We start from the raw sequence: 16045 nt of genomic DNA on the forward strand, positions 1-16045 counted from the left end.
GTATAATTTATTGCAAACTTTAATCAACTTGTACGTAATATGTTAATGTGTTGAAATGAATCATTACACTTTTATGACTCCTTGTGCTCATCTAGTTGAGAAAATCGTTTAGCATTGATTGTCTCAGGTGGCAAAGCAAAGGCAATTAACACCTGAATGCATCTTGATTTATTCTATCATAATTTTATATATTTCACACCCTTAGCAATGTAAGTCCTGGTGGTGCTGGTTTAATTTGTCCTCAAAGTTTGTGGGTTTTTTTCCTTCCCCTGCCCTTGTTGTTGGTCAAGTGTTTGGTTTGCTTGGCTATCAAATGCAGTAAATTGAACTAATTCATGTGTGGTAATCAACTTGCTTGAAATACTTTTTGAATTACCTGAAACTAGAGAACTAATTTGAAACTATTTAAACAGTTTTATCATAGTGTTACTTGAGTTAGGAACAGAAAAAAATCTGAAATTTGGCAACACTAAGAAGCTTCAGTAATAAAAGGCCATGAAATATGGGTGGGGCTGAGTCCCTAAATCCATGTCTTCTCTTGCAGGACTTACTCAGCTGATCATTATTTGCAAGAAGCAAAGAAGCTGAAACACAATGCAGATGCTTTGGTAAGTTAATCTCCAACATTACCCAGTGTTTGCACGTTATCCTGGGGTTGGTGCTGCCTTTGACATTTTGCTGCCCTTCTGTACTGGAACTCTCCTGTACTTCTCTCTGCTTTTCGTCCCTAAAAGTGTCTCTCCCCTCTCCACAGTCGGACAGGTTTGAGAAGGCCGTGTACTACCTGGATGCTGTCGTGTCCTTCATTGAGTGTGGGAATGCATTGGAGAAAAATGCTCAGGAATCCAAGTCCCCGTTCCCTATGTATTCAGAAACTGTGGAATTAATCAAGTAAGCATTGCAAAGCACATACAAAGGCAAGTGGGTGGGGAAGGGGCCTGGGAATCAGAGCTGTCAGATGGACTGAGGTTTGGCCACCAGCTTTTGAGATCTGTTGTCATTCCCCACTAAAACTGGATCACTGACCAGTTCGTTCCAGTTGCTGAGGTTTGAAGTGTTTCCATGAAGGTTGAGATGGTTTCTGCTAAGGCTCTTGAAGTCTCTCTACAATGAGTAACCCACGAGAAGCAAAATAATTCCAGTTACTGCCCAGTTAGTGTTTTGTTTAGAGTCTGAGAGAGGTTCCTGAAATGGTGAAGACAGTTGAAATCAGAAATTTATAAGCGTGTCAGTGTTTTGTGATTGATAAATGAAACTGTAATTTTTATTTTGTGGTTCACTTGGTGCCTTTGTTTGCAGATACACTATGAAACTGAAGAATTACTTGGCACCGGATGCGACGGCTGCGGACAAAAGGCTGGCAGTGCTTTGGTACGTGTGTTCTGCACTTCATACAGTGCCCTGATGGATTTCACGTTTTATCTGCATGAAATGCTATGTTCCACTGAGCCCTGGGGTGTTTCTGAACCAAATACATGAAGTTTTCACTTGGCTGTACATAAAGATTTATGCTGTATATCTGATTGCTGTAAATGGGGGCAGAGGGGATGTTCATGAACAGCAAGTCTTTGAAACACTAAGGAGAAACAGCAGAGAGGATGGGGATCCATCCCGTGCACTTCCAGGGATAAGTCACCATTTGGACTGGCTGTAAGAACTGTCAGTAGCCCTGTAGGTTTTAATGGAATGTCTGCAGCAGTTATGGAGGACCAGAACCCCTTGGTTTAGGGGGAAAGGAAAGGGGAGGCCATGGCAGAGTGCTCAGAATGTCCTGACACAGGTGAAAAATAAAAGAAACCCTTGTCTAGGAAATCACTGTGTTGTCTCCCAAGCTCATTATACCAGCAAAATCACTGAAAGGTAAAGTTTCAACTTGAGGCTTATGAAGCTGTTTCAGTTTCCTTAAGAATTTAAAGGTAGTTGTGGATTTTCTTGGTTGAGTTGGTAGAGAAAACTTTAGGAGCACAGCTGTTAGATTTTTGAAACTCACTGAGTTATGCTAAACCTGACCTTGACTGTTTTTTGTCCTGTCTTTGGTCAGCCTTCGGTGCCAAGCTCTGCTGTACCTGAGGCTTTTCAAACTGAAAAAGGAAAGTGCATTGAAATACTCAAAAACTCTGACTGAACATCTGAAGGTAATTGCAGGTGTATTTTCTTAGAATATTAAAACCTAATGATATTAAAGCTCTACATCATTTAAAATTCCCAGATCCAATTTTCAGACCTCTACACCTGAACTTGGAATATACCCATTTAGAACTGAACCTTGAAAGTATATTAAAGTTGAGTAGTTTAAAGCTGGGCAGAGACAGCTTGGATGTCATAACCCTGCTGGTCTGGGCATGTCAACTCTCTATTAATTTTGTCTTCTTTAATAAATTTGGGAGATCTTTTAGTTGTTCAATGCCAGTAGTAACAGATTTCATTCTATTAAAAGGCTGAAAAAACCAAAATGTTCCCGTAAGGGACAGTGGTATCTAATGGTTACAGCAGAGGACCACTCCAATCCTTCTTTGTGTTGCTAAAGTAACCCCTTAACTCATGTCTAAGTCATTAGTAAAAAAGGATCTTTTTCCAAATTTCAGTTGATAAATACTGTGATATTATTGAGAATCAATTTGGTCAAAAATAACCAAGTAAATAACCAGATAAAATGTAACTAGATAAATTATAAACATAAATCATGTGACAAATGTCTTTTTCTCCAAACAGAATTGCTACAATAATTCTCAAGCACCATCACCTGGTATGGGAAGGTGAGTAGTAAAAGCTGTTGCCTGTATTTCTCAACTTCTGGCACATTTTCTCTATTCCCTGTGTGCCTGAGGTGCTCAGAGAGCAGCTTTTGGGGTAATAGTTTTAAGAGTGTGGATTTTGATTTCTTTTTTGTGTAATTATTCTGAGAACAGGGACTGCTGCTGGTGATGTTGCAGTGCAGGGTTTGTCAGGCAAAAAAAGGGTCACTAACCCTGCAAGTTACTTCTCTCATTGAGTTTTGTTGTTTACTTTAGTACTTTTCCCCCCAAAACAAGAGCTTTATTAGTGCTACAAGTCCAAATGGTTACAAGTACTTGCAGCATTGTCTGTCCCCTAGTTTAGCAATTTACTTCTGTTCTTTTAAACCCAAAAATGGACCTTTGATAAATCTTTCAATGAGTTTTAGGAGGGCGTTTCAGATTTCCATTGTGTTATGTGCAGTAATATTATATAATGTAATTATATAATGTAATGTTATGGCAGTGTGGTTACCAGGTAGTTGTAATTTTTTTCATTCTTTAAGGTTCAATTTATTTAAACAATGAATTGAAGATTTTATTGAATTAAGAGATGAAGGTGTTTGGTAATTGGGCTTTGTAAGCTACAAGTAAGAGCTGAAGGATCCTCAGCAGTTACTGCCTCGAGCATTTAATTTGTTGTAGGGCAAATCCTGATTTTTTATGGGTAAAGTGGGAGTGTTTGATCATCCCACACCCTCAGTGTGGGCAGAGAGGTCTTGGAGGGTGTCTCACAGCATGGGGTGTTGAAAGTTCATGTATTCATGCATTTCCAATTTAATCTTTCTCTTTGGGTGAGCAGCAAACCTGTCGGGATGCCGTCTCCAGTCTCTCCAAAGCTGTCTCCAGGGAATTCAGGAAATTACTCTTCTGGGGCAGCCAATCCTTCAGGGAGCGGGTCCTCGGTGACGATCCCACAGAGGATCCATCAGATGGCTGCCAGCTACGTCCAGGTCACGTCCAACTTCCTCTATGCCACTGAAATTTGGGAACAAGCTGAACAGCTGGCAAGAGAACAGAAAGGTAAGGGCTGGCACAGGTGCTTTATAACCTCAGGAGTTCCAGAGGGTGCAAACACTCATGGGCTTTTGATTTTGGAGAGGCAATTAGTGGTGCCCGGGATGCTGAACCAGGTCCTCTGCAAAATAAGGTGGAAAGTTACACCTTGGATTGAAGGGATTACCTGAGCTGGTTGTCAAGGTGGTGTTGGAGATGTAAAAATCTTAGTTGCATTTCCTGTAATTTGTTCAGTGTAGGAAGAGGAACTTGGTGTATTTCCTGTTCTGAAATTCTAAAGTGAAATACACGTTTGAGGGGGAAAGCCAAGGAAGTTTGGCAATAGTTTAATAGTCTTATCATTTCCAGCCAGTCTTCAGCAAAAGGGTAAAGAAATTTATTAGGGAAAACCTTTTTTCCTTTACTCTTCCACCACTCAGCCATCTCTCATCACTCCTGTTTCTCTTAATCCGAAAGCTTCACGCTGAAAATACAGGGCGGTTGGGTGTCGTATTTCCCATGTTCCAAAATGTGCTTATTTAACTCGTGTTTCTGTTGTTTTAGAGTTCTTTGCTGAACTGGATAAAGTTATGGGCCCTCTGGTTTTTAACACGAGCATCATGACCGAGCTGGTGCGTTACACCCGGCAGGGCCTGCACTGGCTGCGCCTCGATGCCAAGTGAGGCTGGAACTGAAGGAACCCAAAATCAAACCCATTTTTCTCGCTGCCTCTGATTTCTCTCCACAACACTGTGTCATGTCAATAAGGAAGACTGCCATAACACATTGCTTAGTTGACACTAAGAGCAAGGAATGCTTTCCCATGTCTCCCATCCTCATTTGTGTTTTGTGTTTAACCCCAAATCAGCTGGTTCATGGACTTCTTCAGTATTCCCGGTTTAAGTTATTTAAATATTTTAAAATTTGCTACATGAAAATTGTAGTTTTGCTGATCTGTCATGGATAGATCATTGGAATTCCAGTCACAATACGCAAATAGTCAGTTTAAATTCTATTTATTTTAATTTTTGTAATTTTAATTTTGAAAAGCCCCATTTGGGGCTGGTTTTAGCTATTTCTTCTTCCCTAAATTTTCCCTTTTGAGTACTTAGAAATTAAACCTAGACACTTTATTTAAGTAATTTGTGAGCTTTGTTACTCTGTAATGTCTTGTGGTGATAGAGCCTGTAAAAGGAACTAGGGTTGATAGGTTCTAACGTGTAGGGACACCATACTTCTCATGCCTAATGCCTATGAGTCGACTAATAAATGACAACTACAGATTTATTATTGCAGAATTTGTACTAAATAGAAAAGTTCCAGATATTCTTCTACGTATTGAGATACTTCATTTAAATGAATTATAAAGAAATTTATATGGAGAAATATTTAGCTGGATCTGACTTGGATTGTTTTCAAGGCAGTTTCAAGCCATCGATTAACACTATAACAATCACAAAACATTACAGTAATTTGCATTTAATGTAACATCCAAGTAATGGTGTAGGAATGACCTTCAGTCCGATGGGTGCGATGCAAACAGGAAAGGCTTTGGAAAAGGACAATCTTGTGCTTTTTTTGCATCTCTTCATTTAAAATACCTTTTGTTTCCGTGCTTGTCACTTTTTGACACTTACAAAATGGGTGAACTTTGTGGTTAAAACCCAACAGTAGTTAAATTCCCACCAGAACTGTCATTTGCATCTTTTCCATTGACTGAGAAACCAGGAATCTTTAGTAGAACTCAAGGTCCATTTCGTCTTCTTGGGGTCTGCTGGGTGATGGACACTACAGGCTGGCAGTGCTGCAGCCACCGTGGGGTGGGAGCTCACCTGCTCCTGCAGGGAAACAACTGTTCTGGTGCAGAGTGGATCTAACACTTGGCTTTACCCCGTGGTAATGAAGGTCCTGTTAACATTTGATGGAGCATAACATTCACTCGGTGCAACACAAATGGTTCTGGAGTTGCAGTTGGCTGCTCTCAGAGTGCAAACCAAAGTACCTTTCACGTGAGGTGCTTGTCTGAGTAAAAGGTTTCAAATGCTACTGCTTTCAGTATTGCTTAGTGCCCCCAACATGTCTGGTGTGCCTTATGCCTTACTTTTAGATGAAGATTTTATGAACTGTTTACAAGATGTTTTACAGCAGGACCAGGTATACTATATGCAGTGGTCTTCTGCAGTACTTGGGTAAAATTCCATTTCCTTTTTCCAAGTCCCAGTGTCTGTCACACAAACTGACTCATCGCGGTGGTCTCCTTTCCAAGAGTCCAACTCTGAATCCTTTGGAGTGAGATTGTGGAATGCTGCTTTGTTTTCTCTCCCATTGAACCCTTTATTCTGTACCAGATATGAACGTGCATGTTCAGGAAAATTATTGCACTAAATTTTTTGTGTAGGTGTAGTTAAGTGCCAAAATCACGGCAACCTCGAGAGAAGGAATAGAATTCTACGCTCCTTAGTACTGCAGTATGTCCTATGGGCTTTAAGAGTTTAGAAGTTTTGCAAATTAGTAACCTACTACAAGGTAGCTGCATATTCGTAGAGCTTCCTTTGCGTCCCAGCGTGTTTTGTACTTCCAGAAAAGCTTTGCTACGTCCGGATTGATACATTGAGTAACAGACCTGTGGTTTTCCCTGGTCGCTGAATTGACTCTTCAGGTCTGTTGGAGCATCCTTTTTATGGAATCACTGTGCAAGGTCACGTTTCTGTTAGTCTTTGCTGTTGGAGACAGAACTCTGTACCCTCAAACTCCCTGTCGTGGGCATGGGACACTGTCAGCTGTGTTTCCTTTCCTACTCTGAAGTGCCTCGCACACCTCTGACGCTGTAGAAATACCTTTGTAGAAGTTGCATTCATGGTTGGTTTTGTGTGTAGTGCTGCACTAGCCAGCATGGCTGTTCTTGGCTTGCTCCTTTGTGCACAGTCACCATTGCTCTCAGCAGGAATGGTCTCATCTCTGGGAATTTTTTTTCCTTAACTAGAGTCCCACAAATACCTTTTGGTGTCACGCTGAATTGGTCTCCTAAAAATGCATCGCTTATCCCCAGATCATTGGATCTTAGAAATTGTCTTCAAATGAACAGGAGGCTTTTTGCATCATGTCAAAATGTGGACCTGAGCTGGTTGGAAGTGTCCCAGCTGAACAGGGTGCTCCGTTGGTGGAATATCCTCTGGAGTGCTGTCCCACGTGTCCTGTTGGTGCAGGAGATCTGCAGTGGGCTTGGTAATGGATCAGAAATGCCGTGTGCATCTGGGGCTGTTGCAAACAGATCAGTTTAACCTTCACAATTCCAAAAGCATATGTTAATTTGGGATTTACTGTTGTTTCCAAGAGGAAAGTTATGAACTTAGTCAGATCTCATAGCCAAAAAAAATAAGCAAGTATGTCCTAGGTTTCCATCCCTCTGCCCAAGTGAGGGGAGGGTCTGTTCCTGTCCTTCCGCACCTCCAGCACCACAGTGGGAGTGCAGGTCACTGCAGCACCAACACCCATCTCAGTGGTGACTAAGGAGGGACTCCCCAGCTCCTGGCTTCCCAAATCATTCCCTGGACAAGTGTGTATTAATACATATCAACACCGTAATCTTAATTCCCTCGCTGATCGTGGTCCCAGTTGGTGAATCTTAAGAATGGCTCAATCAGACTAGGCTTGCTCAGCTGTTTGACTTTGCTCTCAGACTTGCAGGTTCCAGGTGATAAGGTGCAACCATTTATAATTCCAAACAAATCTTCAGGACACCAGAGTAAACCAGCCCGAGAGTTTTGTTTTGATTTGAATCTCGTAGCCATAAAGCAGAGCAGGCGGATGGCTCTCCTTGGCTTTCGATGGCAGTATGCAATTTGTATTGTATGTGTCTTTTAATATATATGTATATATATATGACTCAGTCTGTCCAAAGTATATGTTATACTTGTTTTTAGATTATGGTGCAACTGACTATATTGATATATTATTTATTGAGTGCTGAGTCACCATCTTATTGGTGATAAATATTGCATATTATCCAGGAGTGCAATGTATATTCCTTTAGATTGCTGAGGCTTGATTGCTGTGGTAACAAAAAATGCCCTGAAATGTATTTATGAATGGCCCCTACACACAGAGAGTCAGAATTTATGGGAATGATGTAGCACTTGCCTGGGGCAAGTAAAATAAAGCCGTAGGCAGAGAATTATGGAGTTTGCCCAAATGGCAAACTGCTGGAAAGAGAGAGAAACTACCTTTGTTGTATTTAATGTAATTTTCTGAACAGATCTTTGCTGTCACTGCAGTGTTTGTATTGAGGCAGATCCACAAGGGCCTGAGCAAGTCAAGTTTGAATTATCCATTGGGGAGTAAACAACTTCCAAATTCTTACCTTTCCGACAAGTCCTTCAGTCAGGGTTTAAATTTCTCCATCTGATGTGTCAGTGTTACGGAAAACCCCGTGTTTCCAAGCAACAAAGTTAGTGCCAGACATCTTAAAGTACAGAGAGGAGCCAGAGCTTTTGCTCGCCAACTCACACAGAGCCAGAGCTATTCCAGGAGAGGGTTTCCCAAGTAGGAAGGTTGTCAGTGGGGAATCGTGGTGTGTCCAGCTCTGATGCTGTTTGAGGACTCGGTCTGTGGTGCCATTTGGGAGGGGAAGGCAGGGAAGGAAGGGGCACCTGTGCCATCAGGAATTGCTCTCAGGGGGAGTGTGGCAGAGCTGGGTTCCCCTTGGACCCTCCAGAGCCGCCGGCTCAGCCGAGTGTCCCTCAGTCCACTGAGCAATTCCAGCTGCTGTGCTGCAGCATGGAGTGAGCTGGGCTGTCTGTGTGTCCATGCTTCACCTGTTTTATTTCACCTGGAAACTTCATGGAAATGTGCCCATTCCTGGTGTAACTCCAGCCAATGTAGGAAAATGGCAATGCAGTGTTCCCTGTCTTCAGTTTTATATGCAACCCTCCTGTGGTGGAGCTGGGGGCACAGTGCTGCTGCAGCAGCTCCTTGGGGCTGCCTTGGCATTCCACATCCCAAACTCAACTCTAAGGACCAGGAATGACTCTTCAAGCACAGTTCCTGACATTTGTATCTGGTCCCCCTTTTAAATTGTTTTAAAAAAATTTTGTATATGGAGGATAAAGTGCTTATATATTTATTAAAAATCCTTTATCTTATTTGAAATTATTATTTGGTGAAGAAGGGGTTTTTCTTTTGGGGGAGGGCCGGGGGGGAGGGAGGTAACTTTTAACCTGTCACTTATAAATGAAGCCCTGATTAATCCTACAGAAAGGTACTGTTAGTAACTAATGGGATGTCTCTGTTTTATGCTTTGTACATGACAAGTCCATGTGTTACATTTTGTTTTCTATCAAAAGATTTGGGCATCTGTCTTCAACCAAAACCTGAAAAAATAAACAAACTGTGATTTTATTTGTTGCAATACATTTGAAATTTCAAAGGGTACTTTGGGGCTCAAAATTAGGATTTCTAAGTCAGTATGTGCATTTCACGTAATAAAGCTGTTAATGGTGAGCAAAGTATTATATACTAACTAGATTTTTTCCACATCTGTATAGTATATTCTATGTATTTTGTGGTATTGAGATTATAGAAAGTTTAGTGTCTGAAACATGCGTTTAATGTGTATTTTTAAACAAATTTATGGCAATTAAAATATTTGGAGAAAAGGGTATCACATTTCAATTTGTAAAGATCTTTTTAACTACTGTGTCATTAAAATGCTTTGTACAATGCAAAACTGTAACTGGAGAAACTAAGTTTAATAAATATCAAATAGATTTTCTGTATTAAACTTCCAATCCCCTGTGCTTGTATCTGTTTTCTGGGTGTTTTCCCTGGAAGTGCATTTTTAGGCAGACTTCTCTCTTTTTCTGATCCTAGTGCTCTGTGTAACAAAAGGAGAGCAGCATCCAGTGTGTTCTTATTTAATCCAAAGTGCTTTGCTTTGTGTTTCAGCCGTCTGAATTAACATCCAGCAGCTCAAAACAGCATTTTGATCAATTTATTTTAAAATAGGAGGTAAGGTCAGTGGCAAAAGTCAGTCTAGGACATGTATTTAAGGAAATTTGATTAGAAGTAATTAAAAGTAAATAGTTTTCCTTCCAGTTATCACTGGATATATTTGGGATATTGAACTTGGTATCAGTATGATCAGTTTGGCTCCCTCTTTCTAACAGGCCTTTATCTGAGCACTGATAAGAGTTCATCTGTCAGAGGAGATGGAGCCTGATCTACTTTATGCTCCTGCCAGGTGGAAGGATAAAGGTCCAGCTGGATTTGAGCACCAGCTCTGCACTCACCATCCACTCTGCTCACAGGATACAAGGAAAACCAAGGTGGTTTGCTGAATATATAATTTAATTCACACCTTCAAATAAATAATATGAACCGTTACAAAAAACCCAAACGAGCAGGAGAGGCAGAGCCCTTTTATTGAGCTTGGCCAGAGGCATCCTGAGGCACAGAGTGCAGCCACGGCAGGAGATGGTCTTGAGCTCTTGAAGTCCTTTTATCAGCACATGTGACAGAAATATTAAATATGGTTTATATTTGATTGCTTGAGTCACTGTCCAGCTCCTGAGCAGTCAATAAATATGTCCCAAGTGTGTGGAGCATCGTCAGCAGTAACAGTGAGGGGTGTTGTCATCATGAGCTCATGCCGAGGCCGTGGTGAGGAGGCAGCGGTTCTTCCTGGAAAAAAACCATCATGAGGCGCTGAAAGCTGGGACTGCCACTGAGCTGGGCTCAGACAGGTATTCCAGGTACATCCTTGGCAGTGCTCCCCATGCCCAGGTGTTCCAGCAGTGGTCCAGCTCAGGTAGCCCTGCACACTGTATTCACCTCTAACTCTACTCAGTTTGTCTTGATTAATTTTCTGTTCTTAGCTTTACATCATAACTCCAAAATGTGTGTTGCCCAGGGCTGTAGGATCAGGTGCAGTGTAGAAATAGTACAGAACTGCAGTCCTGTCCACAGGGTCCTGTTCTGTCTGTACCTTCCTGTAGTTGCTGGTCCAGCTCAGTTCTGGGAATCAGCAGAATGATTCATTTCAAACACAGCATACAGCCCAACCACCCTGTACTATTAATTTTTTATCCTATTTATAATAGAATATGAAATAATCTTATTTATAATCATATTTATTAATAATAGGGTATATTTATCCATTTCTCCTATTTACATATAGTAGAAAGTGGTTATGTTCTACATTGTGATTTCTGGTTTATATGTACAGCAGGTGCCACACAAAATCACCTTTCAGTCACTAAGTAGAAATTTTAACTATTCAATTTATATATTCAACTATATGTAGTTGGACAATTTGCTCACATCTAGTGTTCATGAGAACTCAATGGTGTTTGATATCGTAGTTGTCTTTTAAACTATGAGCTCAGTAAGCACCTTAAAGTGGTTAATTTAAGGTAAGATGTAATACATGTTTTTTTACTTTTAATTAATACATGCTTTAAAGTGAACAGCATTGGCTTTAGGAAGGATTAATTTTAAGGTCTGTGGTTACCTAAAAGCTGTCTGGAGTCCTCTGTTCCTTTTTGCAAAGCCAGGTTATTTGGGGTTGCAGTGAAAGGACTAAGACTGGCAGTCAAGGAACTTGGACTCTGCTCTGTTTGCACTGCTTACAAAAGAGTCTGAGTCTGTTGCCCCATCCCTGTTCCTGGTATCTTTTTTTGTGAACTCTGGATCCCATTTGGATGAGACTAAGTGTGAACTTCCTTTACATCACACAGTATTAAGGGTTGCCGTGGCCAGGCCGAGTTACCTGCAGAGCATGGTGATGCACTCGCTGTTGTCCCTGCAGGAGGCTCCGATGGGTCTCAGGGCCACTCCTCTCCAGAAGGGCGTCATCCGTCGCTGCCGCGGCACCCGGGACTGGGGCAGGGATGCACCGTGGGCCTGAAACAGAGCCAGGGGTGACTGTCAGCACATGAGACGCCTGCAGGTGGTTGCTCTGATGCTGAGGTCAATTGTCTTAAAATTAAGTGAAGCACTTGAAATGTTTCTGGTTTTCAGATCATAGCACACTCTGTTAAAAGTATTGCTTGTAGCCTGACCCCAAAGAACTAAGTACCAAAATTAACAATGTTTTTTAATCTTGGGAGGGAAGGCAGAATCGCTTGCTAAGTTATGGCTCAGAGTAGCCCAATATTCACTAGGCAGTTACTCTTCATTTTTATGACATTGAATCCTCTAAAAAAGCTCTACTGTCACCTCTAACTCCAGCCAGTTCTCAATCCAAATCATAGCAGCTTTCGTTAACTACCTGTCCATTTGAATTAGCTCTTTAAATAGTGTATTTCTAATTGTTTATTTCAGTAGCTATATTTCAATAGTTGTCTCTCTTTACCTGGCTGAGCAGCAGTGAGCAGAGCAAAAGGACTGCCATCATTTTCCACCAGTCCATCTTCCCAGCGTGAGTTGTCACTTCAACCAGCTGTGGGCGGAGGAGGCAGGAAGAACTCTAGTGAGAACTTCCCAGGCTTTCAGCTAGATTTTTATAGACTTCATTCTCTTATCGTTACATCAGCTGCCAGTTATTACAGGAACAAAGTTCGGTTTGGAGCAAGAGGGAATTGCTAAGTCTACATCTGCTGAAGTGATCTGGTTCAAGGCCTGTCTCTTGAGCTAATAATTTACTCCCCTTCCACTTGTACTTTGTCTGGTCACCTTACCCATTGTGCCAACTGTTCCTTTTTTCAAAGCCCACCTAACATGTTACCAGAACTCCATGGTCTATTTGCATCCCAAAGGGGGGGGGTTGGCCCAAATTATTATGGTCAAAATTGAAAGCCATAACCTTATTTAACATCTGTGCCACTCACAGTGTGTGCTGCTCTGAGTTTGCCAGCCAGGGGCAAGTGTTGTCTTGCCAAGCTTATTTGGAGCAGAGGATTGTGCTTTTGATTCTGCTTCTCACTCTTGGTAGAGGAAAGAACCGTAAGAAAATTGCTTAACCTTCCTTTCCAGGCATATGGTGCTCAAAAAGCAGGTGTAACACTTCTCAGATGGGTCTGGGAATGTAAAATGTGCAGTAACTCATAGAGCTCTTCTCCCTGGAGTCCTAAGGTGTGTTAAAGATCATCATCTCTTCCAGTATCTATTTGGAGGCTGCTCAAGGGCTGTCTGGAGCTGAGGTGCTCCATGTGGCAGGACTGCAGTTCCTTAGATGAGCTGTCTGTCTCTGTGCCTGTCACTCACCATCGGGCTTCCAAATGGTGCCAGCAGCTCCCATGGATGTGGATGGGCTGTTTGTCATTAAGAGGAATTTCATTTTTTTCCATTGTGGACTGAGATTGCAGCAGCAGAGAAAAGAGTGTTTGAGCAGAGCTGTTACCTCTCATCTCTTCTGTCATCCTCCGCTTACACAATTCTCCCACTTGTCCCAGTGTTTGTGTCTCCTCATCTGTGAGATTTTGTGTATCTTGTTGGATTGGGCTCGGAGCAACCTCGTCTAGTGGAAGGTGTCCCTGCTCATGGCAGGGAGAGGAACTGGATGAGCTTTAAGGTCCCTTCCAACCCAAACCAATCTGTGGTTCTGTCTGGCTCTCACATCTGTCCCGTGTGCCCCAAATTCATCAGGTCAAGACATTTGAGATTGCAGGGTGACATAAAAAGAATTCCAACTTAATTGTGTTGGTGTGTGGGATTTTTGGAACACATTATGTTTTAAATTACTTCAAGGTGTAAGATATTGTATAAAATAGTGAACTATCCTTTAGCTAAATTGTAAATACAGATCTGGATGTCACAGGCTCTATTTCTGTGATTGCTTAATATCAAGGCACAAGTGCCAGCGTGGAAGGCAAGTGACTTAGATTAAGATAATGCCATGCTGTCAGATGATTACCCCTTAGCCCAAATTTCACTGGGATTAAATAAAAAACCTTCCCAGTTTTTTACGAATAAATAAATAAATAATAACCCCCCCTTTTTTATTTAAAACCAGTATACTGTCTACAACCAATATTGGATTATCTCTTCCTTTCCTAAGGTGCTTCTTACACTCCTTCCTCTGCCCTGTTTGTCTTGCTTCTCTGGGAGGAGGAAGCAAAATTTTTCATTATTTCTCCTTCCTGGATTTTATGACGAGAAGGAAATGGGACAGTAAATCATAGCATGTCAAGTAGCTGAATTTAAAAGTTCCTTTTACATTTGGCTGGGAATTTCTCAATTATTTTTCCCATTAAATCCTTCCTTTACATGCATCTGAGTTCTAATTTCTGCTATTTCCACTAGGCACTAGTGTAGAACAGAGAAAGGAGAACAAGACAGCAGCAGTAGCCCTGAGTTCATCCATGGAAGCACAGGATTTGGAATGACAGCAGAGCCCTCTGTAAGTCATCATCTCTCAGCATTTTTGGCTGGGTAAGGCTGGTACTTTGTGATGATACATCAAAATTGTTGTGTGTCCTTCTGGGTCACTCATAGCATCAACATATGCCTGTCAGGCAGCAAACTGTGCAAGAAACTGGCAACAAAAGGACAAAACTGAGTCAGTTGTTTCCATGCCCACAAGTCCTGGAGGCTGGTAAGAACCCACAGCAGAGATGTGAGAAAAGAGATGTTGCTCTGTTGCCACTTCTAATAGTTACCAAAGGGAGGACGAAAATAAACCAACAACTGAAAAATTTTTGAGTGCCTTGTTCAGATTCTGAAATGCCAAGGACAGAACTGCCAATGCTGCGGGTCCAGGGGGAACCATCCCCACAGGGAACAGGGCCTGTGTCCGAGGGGGAGGTTGGCTTGGAGGGGTCAGAGGATGGCTGGACAGGGTAGCAACAGGTGGAGGAGCAGCAGGTGCAGAGGCCTGGACTGGAGCTGTGGGCTGACCCCGCAGCTCAGGGCTGACCCTGGCACGGGGCTGAGCCACCCCGGGGTCAGCACGTGGCCGCCGTGCCGGTGCCCCCGTTTACATTTGTCTGGCACCTGGTCCAGGCACAGTTCAGCAGGGGCAGGGACCTCGTGAGAGCCCCAGGGAGTGCTGGCCTTCAGCAGAGCTGTGAGACAACAGTGAAAACCAAGTGTTTACAGAGCAGAACTTCACAGGGGCTGTCACTGAGACCACCCAGCAGCTGCTCCGGGGCTCTTGGAGGCTCAATGGGCAGGACAGAAAGTTCTGAATTATGTGTCTCCTTCCAGTGCTTTAAGGGGGCTTATAAAAACGAGGGGGAGAGATATTTTACACAGGCAGACAGTGACAGGACAAGGGGAAATGGCTTCACACTGATAGAGGGCACGGTTAGATTGGATGTTAGGAAGAAATGCTTCTCTGTGAGGGTGGTGAGGCCCTGGCACAGGTTTCCTAGAGAAGCTGTGGCTGCCCCATCCCGGGAAGTGTTCAAGACAAGGCTGGATGGGGCTTGGAGCAACCTGGTCTAGTGCAAGGTGTTCCTGCCCATGGCAGGGTGTTGGAATGAGATGAGCTTTAAGGTCCTTTCCAACCCAGGCAATTCTATGATCCTATAAATCTGCCTCTAGACACTTCTGCCAGCTCTCACAGCCAGATGTTGCTCCCTGCTTGCTTAAGCAGCCTAGAAAATACCAGTGAACCAAAATGCAGGTACATTTAAGCACAGAATATTTTTGCCAACACTTGCAGTGCTGGCCAACTGGTTTTCCTGCAGTTTATGCCAACCTCAGGCTGTGCTTGGAGGACACACAAGAGACTGAGCTTAGTCTCGTGCTTTTTAAGTATACGTTATGAGCCCCAAAATACTCAAGCACTGACCTCTTAAAATTGCATCCCCCCCAACTTCCTGAAGTGAGAGCCTGAGCATCTTTGTCTCCCAGCCCTGAGCACGTGGAGAAACTCACCCAGGTAAACGTCACTGCTGCCCTGCAGATAAGATAAATTCCCAGTACAGGTACAGGAATAGCACAGCAGGGAGACCAACGTGTTGCTCTGTGTAGGGCGGGAGCTTGAGGCAGTCAGCGGAACACTGGAAGGAAAAAATTCCGACAAAGGAACCGGCCAAGTGTTCTGGACTTCAAACAGTGGAGCTTGTTTCTATCCTCAGAGCCACAGGGTCAATTTGTCACCTATTTAAGTGACTTCACTACTTGCAGCTGGTTTTTAATCATCTTCGGGCATTTATCAGTTATGTTTCTCCCTGTAGTGTTTAAGAAGGTTCTAATGCAGCCCATTAACAATGATCAGATATCAGAGTGTAGTTAATCACCCAATTAACATTAATATAACTAGGTAATTAGAATCACAGGATCAGAGAACAGCCCAGGTTGGAAGGGACCTTGAAAGATCAGCTAGTCCAGCA

General features: G+C 42.6%; 2 protein-coding genes across 7 annotated transcripts in view; one reads left to right on the plus strand and one right to left on the minus strand.

The window, feature by feature from the left end:
• The window catches only part of AFF4 (AF4/FMR2 family member 4), a 55083-nt gene extending 40680 nt beyond the window's left edge, over window positions 1-14403 (plus strand). The window contains exons 16-23 of one of the 6 annotated variants that reach the window (XM_027683004.1): window positions 545-608; window positions 755-891; window positions 1300-1371; window positions 2042-2135; window positions 2713-2756; window positions 3577-3797; window positions 14010-14106; window positions 14202-14403. In XM_027683004.1, the coding sequence (XP_027538805.1) occupies window positions 545-608; window positions 755-891; window positions 1300-1371; window positions 2042-2135; window positions 2713-2756; window positions 3577-3797; window positions 14010-14092 (715 nt within the window). In that variant the 3' untranslated portion in view covers window positions 14093-14106; window positions 14202-14403. Of the gene's footprint in view, window positions 1-544; window positions 609-754; window positions 892-1299; window positions 1372-2041; window positions 2136-2712; window positions 2757-3576; window positions 3798-4334; window positions 9557-9713; window positions 9778-9934; window positions 10093-14009 lie in introns of those variants that run through there. The other 5 variants (XM_027683003.1, XM_027683002.1, XM_027683005.1 and 2 more) reach the window with 5 other exon arrangements.
• LEAP2 (liver enriched antimicrobial peptide 2) lies at window positions 10169-12354 on the minus strand. Its single transcript, XM_027683011.1, has 3 exons — window positions 12121-12354; window positions 11536-11669; window positions 10169-10448 (listed from the first exon to the last, which is right to left on the minus strand). The coding sequence occupies exons 1-3, from the start codon at window positions 12175-12177 to the stop codon at window positions 10412-10414; spliced, it is 228 nt and encodes a 75-aa protein (XP_027538812.1). The 5' UTR covers window positions 12178-12354; the 3' UTR covers window positions 10169-10411.
• Window positions 14404-16045: the final 1642 nt, after the last annotated feature.

Source organism: Neopelma chrysocephalum, unplaced genomic scaffold (assembly GCF_003984885.1).
Source record: "Neopelma chrysocephalum unplaced genomic scaffold, ASM398488v2 Primary Assembly neopelma1_63, whole genome shotgun sequence".
Taxonomy (NCBI): Eukaryota; Metazoa; Chordata; class Aves; order Passeriformes; family Pipridae; genus Neopelma; species Neopelma chrysocephalum.